General features: G+C 42.7%; 1 protein-coding gene across 2 annotated transcripts in view; it reads right to left on the bottom strand.

Annotated features, from left to right (window-relative positions):
- Positions 1-15,693, bottom strand: part of BPIFC (BPI fold containing family C) — a 46,168-nt gene extending 30,475 nt beyond the window's left edge. The window contains exons 1-6 of one of the 2 annotated variants that reach the window (XM_032266913.1): positions 15,459-15,693; positions 12,090-12,210; positions 7,733-7,861; positions 6,350-6,505; positions 6,160-6,223; positions 3,868-3,928 (exon numbers count right to left, since the gene is read on the bottom strand). In XM_032266913.1, coding sequence (XP_032122804.1) covers positions 3,868-3,928; positions 6,160-6,223; positions 6,350-6,505; positions 7,733-7,861; positions 12,090-12,210; positions 15,459-15,582 — 655 coding nt within the window. In that variant the 5' untranslated portion in view covers positions 15,583-15,693. The remainder of the gene's footprint in view (positions 1-3,867; positions 3,929-6,159; positions 6,224-6,349; positions 6,506-7,732; positions 7,862-12,089; positions 12,211-15,458) is intronic. The other variant, XM_032266912.1, reaches the window with a different exon arrangement.
- Between the last annotated feature and the right edge of the window lie 2,722 nt (positions 15,694-18,415).

Below are 18,415 nucleotides of genomic sequence, written 5' to 3'. Positions count from 1 at the left end.
CTGGGTTCAAGAGATTTTCTTGCTTCAGCCTCCTTAATAGCTGGAATTACAGGCGCCCGCCACCATGCACAGCTAGTTTTTGTATTTTTAGTAGAGATGGGGTTTCACCATGTTGGCCAGGCTGGTCCTGAACTCCTGATCTCAAGTGATCCACCCACCTCAGCCTCCCAAGATGCTGAGATTAGAGGCATGAACCACTGTGCCCGGCCCTATATAGTTTTTTAAATTTTTTAAGGAAATTAGTACAAATACAAAACTTAAATCAACATTTAGCTGTACATATTGGGTTGGTATAATGAAAGACTTTTCAGTTGCATGTTATAAATTGCAGTTAGAACTTAATTTTTTTTTACAAGGAGTATGCATTACTGTTGTCATTAAAAACATTTCTAATAACAGATTGTGTGAGAGAAAATAAAATTCACTAAATTGGAGAGGTCAAGGAAATTCTTATGCATAGTGCTACTAATTCAAATAACTTTATGTGTTATCATTTTCGGAATAAAGCAGAAGTCAAGGGGACCAGGGTACAGTGCTGGGTGAAGCTCTGGGTGAAGTTCCAGAAAGCACAGATTTTAGTGTCTGAAGCTAGTTGTATGTGCAGTGACGCGGGGCTCAGGTTTCCCATTTGGCTTTGGAGAGCTGCTTTCCTGATCACCATCACATGTTCTATAATATGAAGACCTACTCCTTGTTCTACAGAAAGTTACCTGAGCATCACGTCTTCTCTCTTCTTGCATGCCACAGAGGGAGATGAAAAGCAAGAAAAGATGAAGTGTCTTGCTAAGATAAAGGAACAATATTATCCTAAGCCACCATCATTTTTATTTTTCACCTTTTTTTGTTTTGAGACAGTCTTGCTCTGTCACCCAGGCTGGAGTGCAGTGGTGCAATCTCGGCTCACTGCAACCTCTGCAACTCGGATTCAAGCGATTCTTCTGACTCAGTCACCAGAGTAGCTGGGATGACAGGCATGCACCACCATGTCAGGCTAATTTTTGTATTTTTAGTAGAGACAGGGTTTCACCCTATTGGCCAGGCTGGTCTTGAACTCCTGGCCTCAATTGATTCACTCGCCTCAGCTTCCCAAAGTGCTAGGATTATGGGTATGAGCCACTATGCCTGGCTATTGCCACAGTTTTTAAAATGCTTTTAAGTCCTAAATCTGAGGGAAACAGGACAGTAATCATTTCACGGGTGAGGCGAGTGAGGCTCAGAGGTAAAGGAACTTGCTCAAGGAAAGCTATAACATGGGAATCCTTGGCTATTTCTTTCTTCACTACATCTCTTTTCCTTTCCCTACATCTCCAATCTCTTCTATTTCTTTCATCCATCTGCATCCATTTATCAGTCTAATATATATATTTATTGAGACAGGGTCTCACTCTGCCACCCAGACTGGAGTGGAGTGGCATGATCTTGGCTCACTGTGGCCTCAACCTCCTGGGTTCAAGTAATCCTACCTCAGCCTCCCCGTAGCTGGGAGTACAGGCGCACGCTACCATGCCTGGCTGATTTAAAAAAATTTTTTTTTTTTTTTTTATAGAGACAAGGTCTCACTATGTTGCCCAGGCAGGTCTTAAACTCCTGACCTCAAGCAATCCTCCCACCTTGGCCTCCCAAAGTGCTGGGATTACAGGAGTGAGCCAACTGCACCTGTATTTCTTAACATAACGGGCTAAGTGTTGTGCCTGATGCTGGGAGCACAAAGGTGAGTCAAAGTTCCCACACCCAAGGAAATCATAGTCTTGGTGAGGAGACAGACATATCAATAGGAAATTATAATACAACATAGGAAGGGCTGATCTGAACTGAGCTTCTGATGGTCCTGCTACAAATTTGTTCTTATGTTCTTTCTCGTCTCGGTAAATGCTAAACCTTTTCTTCCAATTTTCCAGTTGCTGAGGGTTTTACCCACCAAAGTCACCCTTTACTCCTCTCACGACCCACATTTGATCTGTTGGACAAATACCACTGTTTGACCTTCGAGGTATATCCAGAATCCCAACATGCCTTACCATCTTCATCACTCCGCCCTAGGCCGGCCAACATCATTACTTGAGTGGGTCACCGCACTCATCTCTTAAGCAGTCTCCTTGCTTTCGACCTTGATCCCCTTCCTTTCTGTCTATTTTTAGCACAGAAGCCAGACTGATCTCCTTAAACTGTAAGTTAGGTCACGCCGGCCTTACTCTTCAAAGACATCCCATCTTAGACTAAGGGGTGGACTTTGCAGTCCCTACACAGCCCTGAAGATCAAACCATCCCTTTTCCCCATCTCTGGCCTGTTTCCCCCGACCCCTGCACCTAGTGTGTCCTCACAGCCTTCCCAGCACACTTGAGATATTCAGCTTCAGGGTCTCTAAGTGTTTGCTGTTTCCTGAATCTGGAATCTTCATCTACATTGAACAGCAGCTCACTTTCTACTCAACTTGGGTCCTTCCAGTAATGCCACCTGCTCAGTGGTGGCTTTCCTGGTCACTCTCTCTAGAATGGAAATTTCTCTCCAGCTCCTCCACTGCTTTATTCTTCTTCTTACCACTTATCACTGCCATAACCTAGATTTTACTTAGTTAACTTGCTTGCTGTCTGTCTTCTCCCACTAGTCCCATGAGGGCAGGTATGTCTGTTGCCTAGGAATACTGCTGCATCTCCAGCACCAAGAACAGTTCTCAGTCTATTTCAGGTGCTCAGCATGCCACTGGTGAATGAATGGATAGAGTGCAGAGAGAGAGAGAGATGTCCAAAGTATCATGTGAGCATAGAAGAGTCATAACTTTATGGAGTGGGGGCTGTCAGGTAAGGTTTCCTAGAAGAGGCTGTGCCTGAACTGGGTCTTAAATATAAAGAGGAGAGAACACAACATATAAAGAGGGATAGAGAATGGAAAGGATTAAATCCTCCAGGGTCTAGCACACTGCTGGCTATACTGCAGGTTTAGAAATGGGCACTCAACACATATCTGGTAAAGCAGTGGTCCCCAACTTTTTTGGCACCAGGGACCAGTTTAATGGAAGATGATTTTTCCTGGACTGGGGTTGAGGGGATGATTACACAATGAAACTGCTCCACTTCAGATCATCAGGCATTAGATTCTCATAAGGCATACGCAATCTAGATCCCTTGCATGAGCAGTTCACAATAGGGTTTGCACTCCTGTGAGAATCTAATGCTGCTACTGATCTGACAGGGGGTGGAGCTCAGGCAGTAATGTGCAGTTGCCTGCCCACTGTTCACCTCCTGCTGTGCGGTCCAGTTGCTAACCAGTCTGTGGCCCAGGGATTGGGGACTCCTGTGCTAAAGGAATGAAAAGATGGAGGCGAGAGGAAGCTCTTCCAGGCAGAGAAGACAACAAAAGCAAAGGCAAGGGGCAAGGAGAGCAGTGGAAGCAGTTTGATTGCTGGGGCAGAGAAAGGTAAAGAGAAAACTGAAGTAGAGAGCGGTAAGGAGGAGATGGGGTGTGGTGAGTCTTGTGGTCCATGTTAAGGTGCGTGGACTTGATGCTCAGGGCAGCCACTGCAGGCTGAGGACCTGAGAATAACCTGGTCAAGATTAGTGTTAATCCCTCTGAAGAGAGGGGAGATAGTGCCACAGCTTGGGTTAGTGCTCATGAAAGTTGAATTCCTGGACCGACATCTCATCCCCTGGAGCCACCCCTCTTGCAGCAGTGAAGTTAGTTATTAACCAAAGAGTGCATGCCCTAAGCACAAGGCACGCCCTCCCATGAACCTTTCTGGGGCTCTGATTTGCAGAATATGAAGCAGGACGAAGAGCCTGAACTATACTGCCTTGTATAGCAAACCCAGAGAGCGCCAGCTTCTGAAGGTGGGAAGACAACCATCTGGAAAAGACAGTTCTAAGACTCACCCTCCAGTGTGCTGAGGTTGGCATTCAGTGCTTCGACTTCATTTGCAATAATGGGACATAGCTGGCCACAAAGGAATAAAAAATAAAAGTTACCATGTTGTACTGGAAACCCTTATTGATGGACCTAGACCCTGCAAACAGAGACCTTCTGGTTAGCAGTCATTATTCCTTTGGTCATCGAGACTTTCCCTTAAATTTGTTGGTGTCTATGGGGCTCATATTATGTAGGTATGGGTGGTATGTCACTGAACGCCAGCTCCACTTTGTAGCAACTGGGACTACACCCAGTCAGCCCTGTAAGGAGGGCTTTTCTCCCTGTGACGTGATAGGGCATGTGCTCCAGTCCGTGCTTTTACAGCCGAGGAACCTGCTGCTGGAGCTGCTGCGTCTTTCCTCACTGCCGGGGGTGCTGCCAGCTTGCCATCTCCTCTAGGAGCAGCTGCATGCCCTGCCTTGAATGGTTAGAGCTGAAGCTTTTACTTTCTCCCTGGGCTAGGTGGAGAGCACATTATATCAGAGATCTATTTTGAGAACTATGTTGTTGCCACCTTTTTGGAATTTGAAAATTAGTCTTGAGTCAGACTGATATTTTGCCTGGAAGGAAGGGGCATAGGTATCAGCACTGATGTGCCTCTTGTGTGCTCATTGATGTGCTTAGCATAGTGGTTTCAGCAGAGGCTTGGGTGCCTGGGGCCTAGGGTTGAATTCCTTGGCAAATTACTTGTACTCTTTGATCTCAGTTTCCACGTCTGCAACATTTGCATGGGGTTAATAATTATATCCACCTCATCAAGTTGTTGTGAGTAGAAATGGAAGTAATTCATGTAAAATCGCCCAGCTCATAGTAAGCATTTAATAGGTGTTATCTGTTGTTGTTTTAGCCCCATTTCATCTTCACTACAGCCTTGAGAGGGGGGCATGACTGTCCCCTGATTACAGACAGGAAAGCCAAAGCTTAGAAAGGTTAAGTGAGTTTCCAGGTATTACATAACCAGGATTTGAACTCTGGTCTTGCACAGCTACACAGCTGTGGTCTCAGCATTCTTTTCTATCTTGCAGTGGCACAGAGAGAATCATGGAAGCATCTGTTATCTTTAAGCCATATATCAATTTCAGGCAAACATAATTATTGGCTTCTGTGACATAACTCATTCTTCACTGGCCTCCTATTAGAGGCCAAAGGACCATGCCTCGATTCAAACAGGGGAATGATCAAGTCTGGGTGCTTGAGGATGACAGTGCACTTTGCCAGGGAGTCTGTAATGTGCACATTCCTTGGCTCTCAGCATGTCAGGTAAGGATAGAGAAGGACCGTAAGGCTTCAGCATCCTGGACAGCTGTGCCACCGCCCAGGATGAGCTGCTTGATGCTTCTGAGTGTTGATTTCCTTGCTGACTTTTGCTAAGCACCTAATGTCTGTCAAGCACTGAGATGAGCACTAGAGAGATGGAGATGGCCAGATACCATCTTTGTCCCTTCTTTTCCAGAAGAGTCTTCATTCTTTTCTAGGCCTCCTCATCCCTATTCTTATCTCCCCCAAAATATAGGTAAAGGGTTCAGGGAAGGTATGGCCAGGATTGGAAAGAGAGTGAATAGCCAATTCCATCTTTCCCTTCTTCAGACACTGACTTCTGAGATTGAAATATTTACAGCTTTGGAAGGCATCTTAATTGATTCTGTTTTCTTAACTTAATCCTATTGTATTTCCTGAAAATATCTTTTCATATCCTTCATTCCTTACATACACAAATCCTACCTATACCTTAAGATCTAGTTCAAGTTCCGCATCCTCTAAAACTTATCTCCCAGGACACTTCCAGGCCCTATTTCTTTAAAATTTTCTCTGTCTCTGAACCTCTCCTGTTCAATCTAATGATCATGTAACTACGTACTAAGTTCAAGCACTCACTTAGTTATTGTTTCAGAAGCCCGAATTTGGTTTTTCTGAATAGACAAGTTTATCCCTTTTTCCTATTCACAACAGACCCTAGTCCATGGTAGCTGGGCATGCAATAGGTACATAATAAGTAAATTCTTGTTGGTTGTTTGCCCACCCTGTGGTAAGAAATCTGAGAGATGTGCTGTTGTTTTCTTTATCTCTGCATCCCCAGCACCTACCACAATGTTTGACACATGGTAGGGATTTGAGAAACTGTTATTAAGTTGAAAAGGATACTTAATGTATGTGGAAGTGCCTTGGATAGTTCCTAACACACAGTAGGTGCTCAATAAAAGTAGAATTAATTAAAGGATGATAGAACTGCTACTGACGGCATTTTACTAAAGACTCACCATTTCATTTAAGTTCTTTAAAATGGGTTTCTCCATGGGCTCAGCAAATGAGTTATACAGGACACTGGGGAAAAAATGAACAAAAGAGGTTACTTAGAGACCATACTCAGCCATTTATAAACCTTTCCTAGGCGATGCCTGAATATCCAGCCCCTGACTAGACACGGCCCAACCCGGGGCTCTCACTCACCTGAGTTCTCCGGAAAATGAAATGTGGGCATGGCTCACTTGGGCATAGCAATCTTGGAGCTTCAGGATAGGATGACCAAAGTCGTTTCGGGTTAGAATAATGATACCAGTAAAGTAGACTCCGGACAGAAACAGATCAGCTCCTCCTGTGTCTTGGCTGTTTAGAGAAAAAGTGCAAGGTTATCTAAGTCTGAGTCAGGCACAGAGATGGATCTTGTTTCTCTGATTACCCAGGACTTTATGCTCCTGGACTGCAGTGACTTTGTCATGTTCACCTCTGACTTCCTTGCACCTACAACAGGTAGGAGCAGAGTAGGTGCTGAATGAATATTTGCAGAACAGATGAAGTACTAAATATGTGAAAGCTAACAGCTGTTGTGATATTCTAATTATTTCACCCTCAGTGCTCTGGCCCTGGCAATGATCAAGCTTGTATTGAGCACCCTTCATATACAATGTTTGGGGAGAGAAAATAAAAAGTAAGATTGGCAACACTTTATTCAGGAGGGGCATAGATGAGAAAGTAATGCTTAGATGTAGTCTGTGAACTGGTTGAGGGAGTGGATTGTGTGTTACTTATTTCCATGTCCCCAAGACTTAGCATGTGGCCTGACACAGAGTAGGTCCTCACTATATGGTTGATGAGTCATTGAATAAATGAATGAATACATGAACCTATGTTGCTGTGGGGGACATGTCATTTCTCTACAATCTATAAGACTGGAGTTCTTGAGATAGGGATAAATGGTATGTAGTAAGCACTCAGTAAATGGTTGTTGACTGACTTCGTGGATGAATGAATGTGTTATCCTGTGGCACCAACCAAGGCAGACCTAAACATTACACTCAGAATAGTGGTTTACACATCATAGCTGGCCTGTAAAAGTACCTTGAACCTGATCCCTTTCTTGTATACGTACAAGGGTGCGAAGGCCTTCCAGTTGGGCTTGGGCTTAGGCTGACTACCATCCTTCAACCTTCAACCTCTGTGTGAGGTGGGAAGTCTCCATTTCCCATTAGTTACTCCTGCAGATGGGGAAGTGTATTCAATGACTGGCTCAAGATCATGCAGTGATTTGTGGGTGGATCTAAAATGCTGAGCATGCATCTGTTTCTCTGATAGTCAGGGACTTCTAGTTCTTAGAGAATCTCAAATGACATTTGATCATTGGCTCTGCCTCTGAGGGAAGAATGTTTTTCACCCTGATTCCCTAGCAAGGGTTTCCTAATTTAAACCTCACCTGGAAAAAAAAGGCTTTTAAGAAAGATTGTTAATAGTGAGGAAAAGAAGCCCAATGCCAAAAACATTGGTGAATTTCTACATTTTCCATTTTTGCTCCACATTCTCCCAGAACAGCTGCAGACATGTCAGTGGAATACTCACAAAATTGGAGACTTGAATTCCCAGTCCGTGCTGATGTTGGCAGTGCCGTGGTTGGTTAGTGCTTTGATTCCCACCCCAGGCACAAAAGCCAGTGAGGTATTCGGAAATGAAAAGGCATTGATTTTTATACTGTAAAACCAGAAACAGAAGTTAGGGAAGCTCTTCCAGTACATTTCTTCATTCAAGCAAACTTGGGAACACGGTTGTAGAACTCTTACCACTGAGGCCATTGTGAATTCCTACAGAGCAAAGAACCTCCTGTCTGCAGGGCTGTCTCTGGGCACTGCCCCCTAATTCTCCTCAAACTCTTAGCAGGAAGTCCCCAAATCCATTTGCTGAGGGAAATAGGCAAGCTTAGAAATATACATATATATGTATAATCTTTCTTCTCTCTCTTTTTTTGTTTTTGACACGGGGTCTCATTTGTCACTCAGGTTGGAGTACAGTGGTGCGATCATAGCTCACTGTAGCCTTGAACTCCTGGGCTCAGGTAATCCTCCTGATTCAGCCTTCCAAATAGCTGGGTCTTCAGGCATGTGCCATCACACTTGGCTAATATATTTTATTTTTTTGTACAGGCAGGGTCTCACTATGTTGCCCAGGCTGGTCTTGAAATCCTGACCTCCAGTAAGCCTCTTGTCTCAGCCTCCCAAAGTGTTGGGATTACAGGCATGAGCCACCTCACCTGGCCTAGAAACACATTTGTAAATAATCAAATAATCTACTTCTTTAGTTTATTTAAAGACAAAAAGAGGTATAACATTGCTATCATTATTTTTCCTTTAGCAGTTCCAGTGTTTCACAAAAGGGGTGATATTCGTATTTTGCACGGCACAGCTTTTTTCATAGAGGACCGTCCCACATTGCAGGACATTTGGTGCATATGCCAGCAGTGTCCCTCCCCACCTGTCATTGAGACGATCAGAAATGTGCCTTCCTCCTGTTTCCAAATGTGCTCTATGTGGACAGTATCTCCGCTAGTGGAGAAACTTAAAGAATTGACTTCCCCTAGGATTCTCTGGACTGTCAAAAGGGTAACCAGGAGGCAGTGAGTTGCATGTAATCTGCAAAGGTACATGGCCACATGCATCATAATAAATTATTACGAACATCCTTTGAGTGATTGCCACCTGCCAGGCGTCGTGGTAAGCACGTTCCATGCATTAGCTTTTTTTAACTCACAACAATCCTAGGAGGCAGTTGCTGTTTTTGCAATCCCCATTTCGGAGATAAGGAGATAACAAAAGTGGCTGAAGTCATATATAAGTGGCAGAACCAGACCCAGAACCCTCCCCAGTCTGACTTCAGACTGTACTCTTCACCACAAGGCTATGCTACTTCACATAGCATGCAAGGAGTGCTTGGCCTGGAGCCAAGTTTAGTACCAGCTGTAAAAACTTGGGCAAGGCACTTAACCACATTCAATCACTCAAAAGACGTGCTACTCACAAGTGGGTTGGGGAGACAAAATGATTTCATCTGTATAAAATTACTGCACCCAAGAAAGGCATTGTTGTAAATGAAGATTAGGAAAAATTCAAAACATAAATGTAATAGCCGATAAGAAACAATCATTTGCTAATATTTCCTCTCCTATGCATCCTTTCCTACCTATTCTCTGTCACACACCCTGAGTCCCACCGTGGGAAGAGGGAGGCAGAGATTCATCGAATATATCTTAGAAATATTTTCCTTTTGATACATGCAGACCTAACCAATTCTTCATAACTGCTGCAGAGCATTTCAAACAGTGGATGTGCCATGTCAAAAAAATCATTCCTATGTTGGTGGACATCTAGGTTCTTTCTACTACTTCTGTATGATTATACACAGTGTCACAGTGAACATTCTCACACACACTGCTTGTGCATGTATGCTTCTCTAAGAAGGATGCTGAGAAGTGGAATTGTTGGGTCAAAGAGCATATATATGTTTTTAATACATATACAGACATATACATGTGATTGTATACTGTATTGTGACTGTCCCTTTTCTATGACTAAATACGCTTAGATGCACAAGTACTTACTGCTTGTATTACAATTGCCTACAGTATTCAGTGCAGTCACATGTTATACAGGTTTGTAGCCTAGGAGCAATAGGCTAATTCATATAGCTTAGGTGTGTAGTTAGCTGTACCATCTAGGTTCGTGTAAGTACACCCTATAATGTTTACGCAATTATGAAACCACTTAATAAGGCGTTTCTCAGAACATATCCCTGTTGTTAAGCGATGTATGACAGTAATTTAAAATCCTGTAGTAATCACATTTTAAAAAGGGAAGAGAGGTGAAATTAATTTTCTTAATATTTTTACTTAAGCCAATATATCCAAAACATTGTCATATCAATATGTAACCAATATAAAAATTACTAGTGAGATATTTCATTTTCTTTTTTTAAAAAAGGAAGTCTTCAAAATCTGGTATGTATTTTATACTCATGATATACCTGAATTCAAACATTGGATTCAGGTGTATCATGAATATAAAATACATACCAGATTTATGAGAGATACATGACCTGTACATGTTTCAGCATCCCAAATCAAAAAATTTTAAGTGCTGACATGATGCTGAAAGGAAATGTCCCTTGGGGGTGCTGAACTGGTAAGTAAGTATAATGCAAATATTCCAAAATTCAAAAAAATTAAAAATTTGCTATACATCTTGTCCCAAGCATTTTGGATAAGGGATGCTCAACCTGTATTTAGATTTGATAACATTTCAGTTGAAAAAGTAAACTTACAAAATTTTTCCAAACATACTTAAAAGTTTTTCAGTAGCCAAACTGAGCATCAGATTTTTATAATAAAAATTAAATAAGTAAAAATGTATTTCTTCAGTTGTATTAGTTGCATTTAGTAGCCACCTGTGGCTAGTGGCTACTGTTTGAACAGCACAGGCCTACAATTACTGTATTGGTTTATCTACCCCCTCTAGCAATGCATGAGAATGCCTGTTTTTCTCCATCTCCACCTACACATGATATTGTACAATTCTTCCTGTACTCTTCTGCTGTGGTATTATGATTATACTTAAGAAATTAGTTTTGTAAATATATATTTAATGTCCTCTCCCACTGGACTTTAACAGCAGGTATGTTGTTCACTACAATATCCCCTATTCCTTTATCTTTTTTTTTTTTTTTTTTTTTTTTGAGACAGGGTATCTCTGTCCAGGCTGGAGTGCAGTGGTGCAATCATGGCTCACTGCAACCTTGACCTGGGCTCAAGTGATCCTTCCACCTCAGCCTCCCATGTCACTGGGACTACAGGTGTGCACCACCCTGCCCAGCGAATTATTGTATTTTTGGTAGAGGTGGGTTTTTGCCATGTTGTCCAGGCTGGTCTCAAACTCCTGAGCTCAAGTAATTCTCCCACCTTGGCCTCCCAAAGTGTTGGGATTACAGGCATGAGCTGCACCCAGCCTAATATCCCCTATTCCTAGGACAAGGCTTGGTATGTAGTAGGTGCTCAATAAATACTTGTTAAATGGCTAACATTATACAGACCAGGGCATTAGCCAGGAACTTTACCTAAGTCAACATCTCTCTTCCTCCTTGCCAAAATCTCTTGGCTTTATAAATGTTCTCATTGACAGCAGGGGAATGATCACTCCAAAGGGTCGAAATAGCAAGGAATTATCACCGGACTGTTAAAGTTTTTGGGCAACTTGTGAGTCACAGTCAGAGAGAATTCCTTAGAAAAGCTTTTGTTGATGTTGATTGTATTATTCATTTATTTATTTTTATTTTTATTATTATACTCTAAGTTCTGCTTGACTCTTCCTTGCTTTTTAAGACTGAGTTCCAGATGACAAAGCTATCCCCTCCTTATACTGCCTTTGGGACTTTTGCTGGAGACTATGAAAGATTGTCAGTTGGTGTCTTCCAATTCACTTTGTGGTAGACTTCCAGTTCACTTTCTTCCCTAAACATCCCTGATTTTATTGGGAATGACAAAATTGTTTCGTTGGAAAACTAGTTTTCCAGTCTCCCTTGCTAATAAATGTGGCCATATTATCAAGTTCTGCCCATTGTTGGTTAGGCAGGATCTTATTAGGATAGAGCTTCAGAAAAATTCATTGAAAAAGAAGGCTGACTCAACTTTTAAGAGCCCCTTTACCCTTGTCTCTTTCTCCTTTCAGCTGCCTGAAACATGATCTGATGGCTGGAACCACAGTGGCCATATTGAGCCATGAGGCAAACTTGAGACTAGAAACCAGAGCTAAGGATAGCAGAACAGAAAAAGACAAGAAGGATGGATTCTGATGAAATCATGGGGCATCCACAGGATTCCTTCACTGTTTCATCTGAGCTTCTTATAAGAGACAAAGTGCTCTTCTCTTCTACTTACTTTGAAAAATTGTAGTTCACATAATCAACCTTTAGAAATTCAAGAGACTCAGAACCGCTTAAATCTGGGAGGTTCTTTTGCTTTAGCATCTGCTCAATCATCTCCATTCCAGCTTGAACACCTGTGAAGGAAACAATAAAGTATCTGTTGGTAATGACAAAGGTAATAATAATGTAATAACATTAACCACACAAATTAAATTTATTGAGTAAGACATGTCCTTAGATACTTAGAAAATGGCAACCCCACAAATATGGGTATTATTGTCCCTGGTTTGCAGATGAAAACTGGTTCTCAGAGAGGCTAAAGACTACAGAGCTGGCATGAGAAATTTTCATTATGTCACAAGGACTAAAGAGTTTCATCACAGGACAGAGTGAGAGGAAATGTATAACATTTGCTTCAGGCCAGGAGCAGTAGCTTGTGCCTGCAATCCCAGCACTTTGGGAGGTTGAGGCAGGAGGATCGCTTGAGCCCAGAAGTTTGAGACCAGCCTGGGCAACACTGAGACCCTGTCTCTACCAAAAAAAAAAAAATTAAAGATTAGCTGGGCGTAATGGTACATGTCTATATTACCAGTGACTCAGTATGCTGAGTTGGAAGGATTGCTTGGGTCCTGGAGGTCAAGGTTGCAGTGAGCCATGATTGCACCACTGTACTCTAGCCTGAGCAATAGCATGAAACCCTGAGCCTCAGAGGGGTTCACTGTTGCCCAAATCACACAGCTAAGAACTGGAGAAGCCAGTGGTCAAATTCAGACACTTTGGCTCCAGAATCTGTATGCTATGGCCAGTTCCAGGAGGTTATTCCACACTCTATTTCCTTTCACATTCTTTAAGTTCAAGAATTTTTGGCCTGAGGTTCATGGGCTGTAGGAAACTCTTGAATCACATGAAATTCTAATAAAAAACTGTGGGTGAGTCATGAGTGCATATGCGTCTCATTTTTCGGGGGAGAGAATCTACATTTTCACCAGATTGTCAAAGGATCCTGAGATTTTTTAAAAAGTTAATAACCACTGCTTTTGTTTCACCCTGGAATAACCCCTCAGCTTCTTTATATGGAAGCATCACAGAACAGATTTCTCTGAGCTCGCTGGGGAAAAGAGACCTTTCCCACGTTAAAGGACTTGAGAAAAGTTATCTCCATAGTTGCCTTTATCCCTTATTTTGCAGTTTAAGTTCCTTTCCAGTTATTCTATCCCTGTTGGGGATGAAGAAGAGCAGGTTTTATCCTCTAAAATGCCAGAGAAAATGTTGCAATATGGTGGTGCAAGACAGAGATAAAGGATGTGAAGCTAGAACCAAAGGCACTATCAGAGAGGTTAGGTTTGAATCCTAACTTTGCCACTGAATAGCTTGTGTGACTCTGCAAGTTACATAGCTTCTCTGTCCCTTACTTTCTTCATCTATGACATGGGGACATTAGTAACATTGGAGGGATCTGTTCACACATGTGAAAATGACAGTAGCTGATACTTGTGGGGCCATATTTGCTACGACCAGACACCATTCTAAGCACTTTACATATGTTAATTCATTTATTTTCTACAACAATCCTATGGGCAGGTACTATGATTTTCACATCCATTTTAATAAGTATCTTGCAGATATTACTAATAATAGACACATCAGATCTCTTTCTAGAAAATGTGGGAGCATAAATCATTGATAAAATTCAAAAAATACCTAATTTGTAGTGAGTGCCTATATATGCAAGGACTCCATATACATTCCCTCCTCTCTCCTTGGGTCCTCACAGCAAACCAGTGGCAAGGTGTTATTAACCCTGTTTCACGTAGGAGGCAGCTGAGGCTCAGGGAGGCCAGTAACTTGCCCAAGAGCCCACAGCTAGTGAGCAGCATTATCCAGAGCTTGGAGGAACAGGGAGTAGATGATAAAGTGTAGGTTTCAGTATCAGGCAGCACAGACCTGAGTTCACATTTGCCTGAGTCCCTTACTGCTGTGAGACTTGGAAAATGTCATATTCCTCCTCTATAAAATGACAACAGTTCCTGTAGGGTTGTTTGTGGTATTAGATCAACACACAGTGCAGAAAGCATGTTTAAAAAGCCTGGCCATGGTAGATGCTCAAAAATGATTCTGAATTCAAAGCCTGCCCTTCTCCACTAGCCCATGCCGTATTTCCCATGGATGAGAATACAGCCCATGGATGATCCTATTTGAGCCTTACCTCACACCAAGTGTAAGTAGGTAGGTGCCATTTTTATCCTCCTATTTTCCATATGAGAAAATCCACTGGCCCAATGCCATGTATCAAAGAAAGCGACAAAACTGACATTTATAGCCATGTGGATAGACTTCAGATCTGTTCTTTTAATGACTCTGCTCTAGGGGGTGAAAAAGAAGCTGCACAACTTGAATACTGTTACAAGATATCTATTTCTGATATATATTTCTATGCACATCAGCACATCAGTATAGTAACAAGACACACATGTATATACACATACATGTATGTCTGGTACGTATTTCTATACATCATTGTTCACGTAACATTTATGCAAGATGGTTCAATTTTAGATCACTTGCACTAGATGACGTACTAGGGGAGAAACTCCCTCATTTATTTATTTATTTTCTGGTGTAGTAAAAGAAGCATTTCTTGGTTAGGCTTAGTTAGGCATTACTTGGTTAGACTAGCAGTGCTTAGGTTGACTGCTTTAGTTAAAGAGGATTGAGAAAGATCCATCAGCCTACTTTAGCTAATCTCAGGCAAAATTTCACAGGAGAAAATGGGTCCAGATACTTTGATATTGCAGTCTGTTCCCTCTCTACAATCTTCTGCTCCCACCTCATCTTAGCCCAAGGAAAATCACATCCCAACGTTTGTCTCTCTCTAGTATTTATAAACATTCTCTAAAGAACTGGCTTTTAACCTTTTGGTGTCTCAGACTCCTTTGCACATCCAATAAATATGGAGCCTCTCCTCAGAAAAATGCACAGTCACCCATATTGCATTTTAAGCCAATTTTAGGGGATTCTAAGTCTCTTTTGAAACCAAATCCGTTCTGAAGCTCCAAGATGTTACTTTTACTTTCAAATCTTTTTTCCTCTATCCTATAAATGTGTTCTTATTTAGAAGCCTCAGATGTTCATTATGTGTATACATGGGAAAGAGAGAGAGAGTGAGAATCTGTGCTGTTTGGACATGTCTCCCCTCGAGTTGACTATTTTTTAGGCAACACTTTCTTCACAGACATCTTATCGGCTTCTGCATAAGGTACTAGGTCACCCCACAGTAGGGTTTGTCTCAGTTATGAGATGGCCCAAGTTATGAGCTGTTGAGTTTAGGTCACAGATACCACCTAGTGGGCCTGAGGTCTGCTTCTGAAAGTATCCAACTCACCATAGTCAAGTGCCCTCTGAGTAATCCTTGCCTTGATTCCAGGGTAAATGGTCTGAGAAGATGATATGTAGAGATTCCACAGGAGGAAACATCCCCAGAGGACTGGGATTATCTTTGTACACATCTGAAATTAACTGACAGTTATGGTTCCTTTATTAGTCTTGACTTTCTCTTTGGTCAATTAAATCCAATATTTATAGGTTTTCTCATTTTTATTATTTACTTCCAGAACTCAATCCAACCATCTATCCATCCATCCATCCAACCACTCAACCACCCATTCATCCATGCATTCATTCAGCAATTCATTTACTGAACACACCAGAATGTGTTCTAGGTGCTGAGAGTATAGTGTTGGCCTACACATGGCCCCTGGCCTATGCTTTTCACAGACTAGTGGTGAATATGCATCCTTTAGGGCCAGCTCCATGTCTCTCTCTGTGAAAACGTCCCTCACCAAGTCATTTTACCCTGTCCTCATCACACTCTACTCTGGGATCCCTCCACACTTTGCAGAATGCATGTTTCCATTAGAACACCTGACACACAATGTTGTCTGTTTGCAGGCAGGACTCCTCCTCTCCACTGCTACACCCTGATTCAAGCCAGAACCATTTCCCATAGATTTTTGTGATAGCATCTTTACTGGTCTCCCTGCTTCAGCCATTGCTCCTTTCTGGCCATTGTCCACACCACAGCCAGAATGAGCCTCTTAAAATGAAAGTTAGATCATGTTACTCCCTGTCCCCATTAACACCCTTCAGTGGTTCCCCATCTTAGTGTAAATGCCAAAGTCATTTCCTTAGCCTGGAATGACTCTGTGCCTCTACTTCCCCATTGACCTCCATCCTTAACACACACACCTGGCTCTCAGGGTCCCAGCATCACTGGCTAACTTGATCTTTCTTGAATGATCTAAGTAGCCTGTACCCCAGGATCTTTGTATTTGCTGTTCCCTCTTCCTGGCATGGTCTTTCTCAGAGAACCAGGTCTTGCACTTCTTCAGATACCGCCTCAAGTGCCATCTCAGCAAAGTCTTTCCTAGTCACTCTATGCAGAACACGAATATCTTCCCTGTGGCCCTGTTATTATGATTCTGCCCTTGCTATATTTTCTCCAAAGCACTTATCTTCATCTAGGGTAGTATACAGTTACTAACATGTGTATTGTCTGTCTCCTCTACTGGAATTTTTAGGCTTCATGGGGAAGGACTTCAACACTTCAGCACCTTGAATAGTGACTGGCACACAGTAAGCAATAGGGAACTACTGAATGACAAAATGACAGAATGAATGAATGAATGAATGAATGAATAAAGTCTCTTTCACAAGCTGTGAATTGGGCCATGTGTGCCTTATGGGTTCTCCAGCACCTGGGAAACCCTTGATCTTAGTATACACTATCTGGTGTTGTGATTGCCTTTTTACTTGCCTATCCCTTTGTCATGGGGATTGTGTCTTACTTCTATAACTCGAGTCCAGTAGCACATAGTAGGCATGCAAAAATTTTTGGTTAAATAGACATTCTCTGCAAAAAGAGGGACCGCTTCTTATTCACTGTTATATCACCCATGCTTGGCATGCATGAATAATCAATGTATGCTTGTTGAATTAATAGACCAAACAAATTAATGCCATCCCATTTTCTTGAGAGATGAAGCACAGGTCCCAACAGCAGCAGTTATTTGTGTTTCTCTGAATGAAAATCAAGTGAGTAATACATTCACAGGCCTTGTTTCTAGCTTGGAAATTACAATCTGGGTGAGCTATCACTTCTGCATTCACACATGCAAAAGACCCACGGGTGGCAGATACCACCGTGATAGCATACAAACATGAAACAAATCAAGAAAGGCCCAGGAAGATGACCTTGTGGATGTGGTCAAAGAGGAGGAAGTAGGCCAGGTGTGGTGGCTCATGCCTATAAGACCAGCACTTTTGGAGGCCGAGGCAGGAGGACTGCTTGAGCCCAGGAGTTTGAGACCAGCCTGTGCAACATGGCAGGACCCCATCTCTACAAAAAATAGACAATTAGCTGAGTGTGGTGGTGTACACCTGTAGACCCAGCAACTTCGGAGGCTGAGGTGGGAGAATTGCTTGAGCCTGGGAGGTGGAGGCTGCAGTAAGCTGTGATCATGCCACTGCATTCCAGCTTGGGCAACAGAACAAGACCCTGTCTCAAAATTTAAAAAAAAAGAGAGAGAGAAAACTGTGAGAGCCATGTGTTTAGACAGAGGGAGGGGTCAGAACAGGCGGTCAGGTAAGGATTCAGACAGGACTAGGCTTCAGGAGCAGCCTGGGTGAAGGAAAAGAGGTCATTGCAAAAGGTGGAGCACTTGGCCGAAGTGGGTGAGAGGTTTCAAAAAGGGGTGTGGGTGGTCTTAAAGGTGAAGCTGTGGAGGTGGGAATGGGGAAATGTAGATAAAGGGGATTCTAGAGAATTTGCTTGAAAAGAACAGAGCGGTATGATTAGGGATGGGTGTCCAGGCAAGGCCGCTGCTAGCCTATCTTGGGGTTTTGTGTGAAATAGGAAGGCGTCCCTCTGGAGAGATGCCAGGCTCTTGGCACAAAGTGGAGCCAGTGGAAAGCATTTTAGGAAAACCCCACACCAGTGTGTGCAGCTGGGTGGGAGGTGGAAGGGCTATCCTATGTACCCATTTGGCCAGGATTTTGTCTAGTGCATAAACTTCCCACCTTACACAGGGGGCCTGTGCTTAGCTTAGTGAACACTCATGTGGGTATTTTGCTGGAGGCCAAAGGTTTAGAAATAGGGTATTAACCTGTCTGCGCATAAGCTCATCTTCAAGTCTGAGAAGGCTGGCTGGGTCAACCTGCTGACATCTCTCACCTGATCTCCCAGAAGCCCCCTGAACTACCAGTCCCTAAACGCATGCCACATTTTCTGCCTAATGCTATTGCCTATGTTGTTCCCCTCCATCTAGGCCTGGAGAAGCCCTG

This window comes from Sapajus apella, unplaced genomic scaffold, assembly GCF_009761245.1.
Source record: "Sapajus apella isolate SASKATOON/1434 unplaced genomic scaffold, GSC_monkey_1.0 scaffold162, whole genome shotgun sequence".
In the NCBI taxonomy this organism is placed as follows: domain Eukaryota; kingdom Metazoa; phylum Chordata; class Mammalia; order Primates; family Cebidae; genus Sapajus; species Sapajus apella.
The sequence above is the reverse complement of the archived record's forward strand: the minus strand, read 5'-3'. Positions and strand labels throughout refer to the sequence as shown.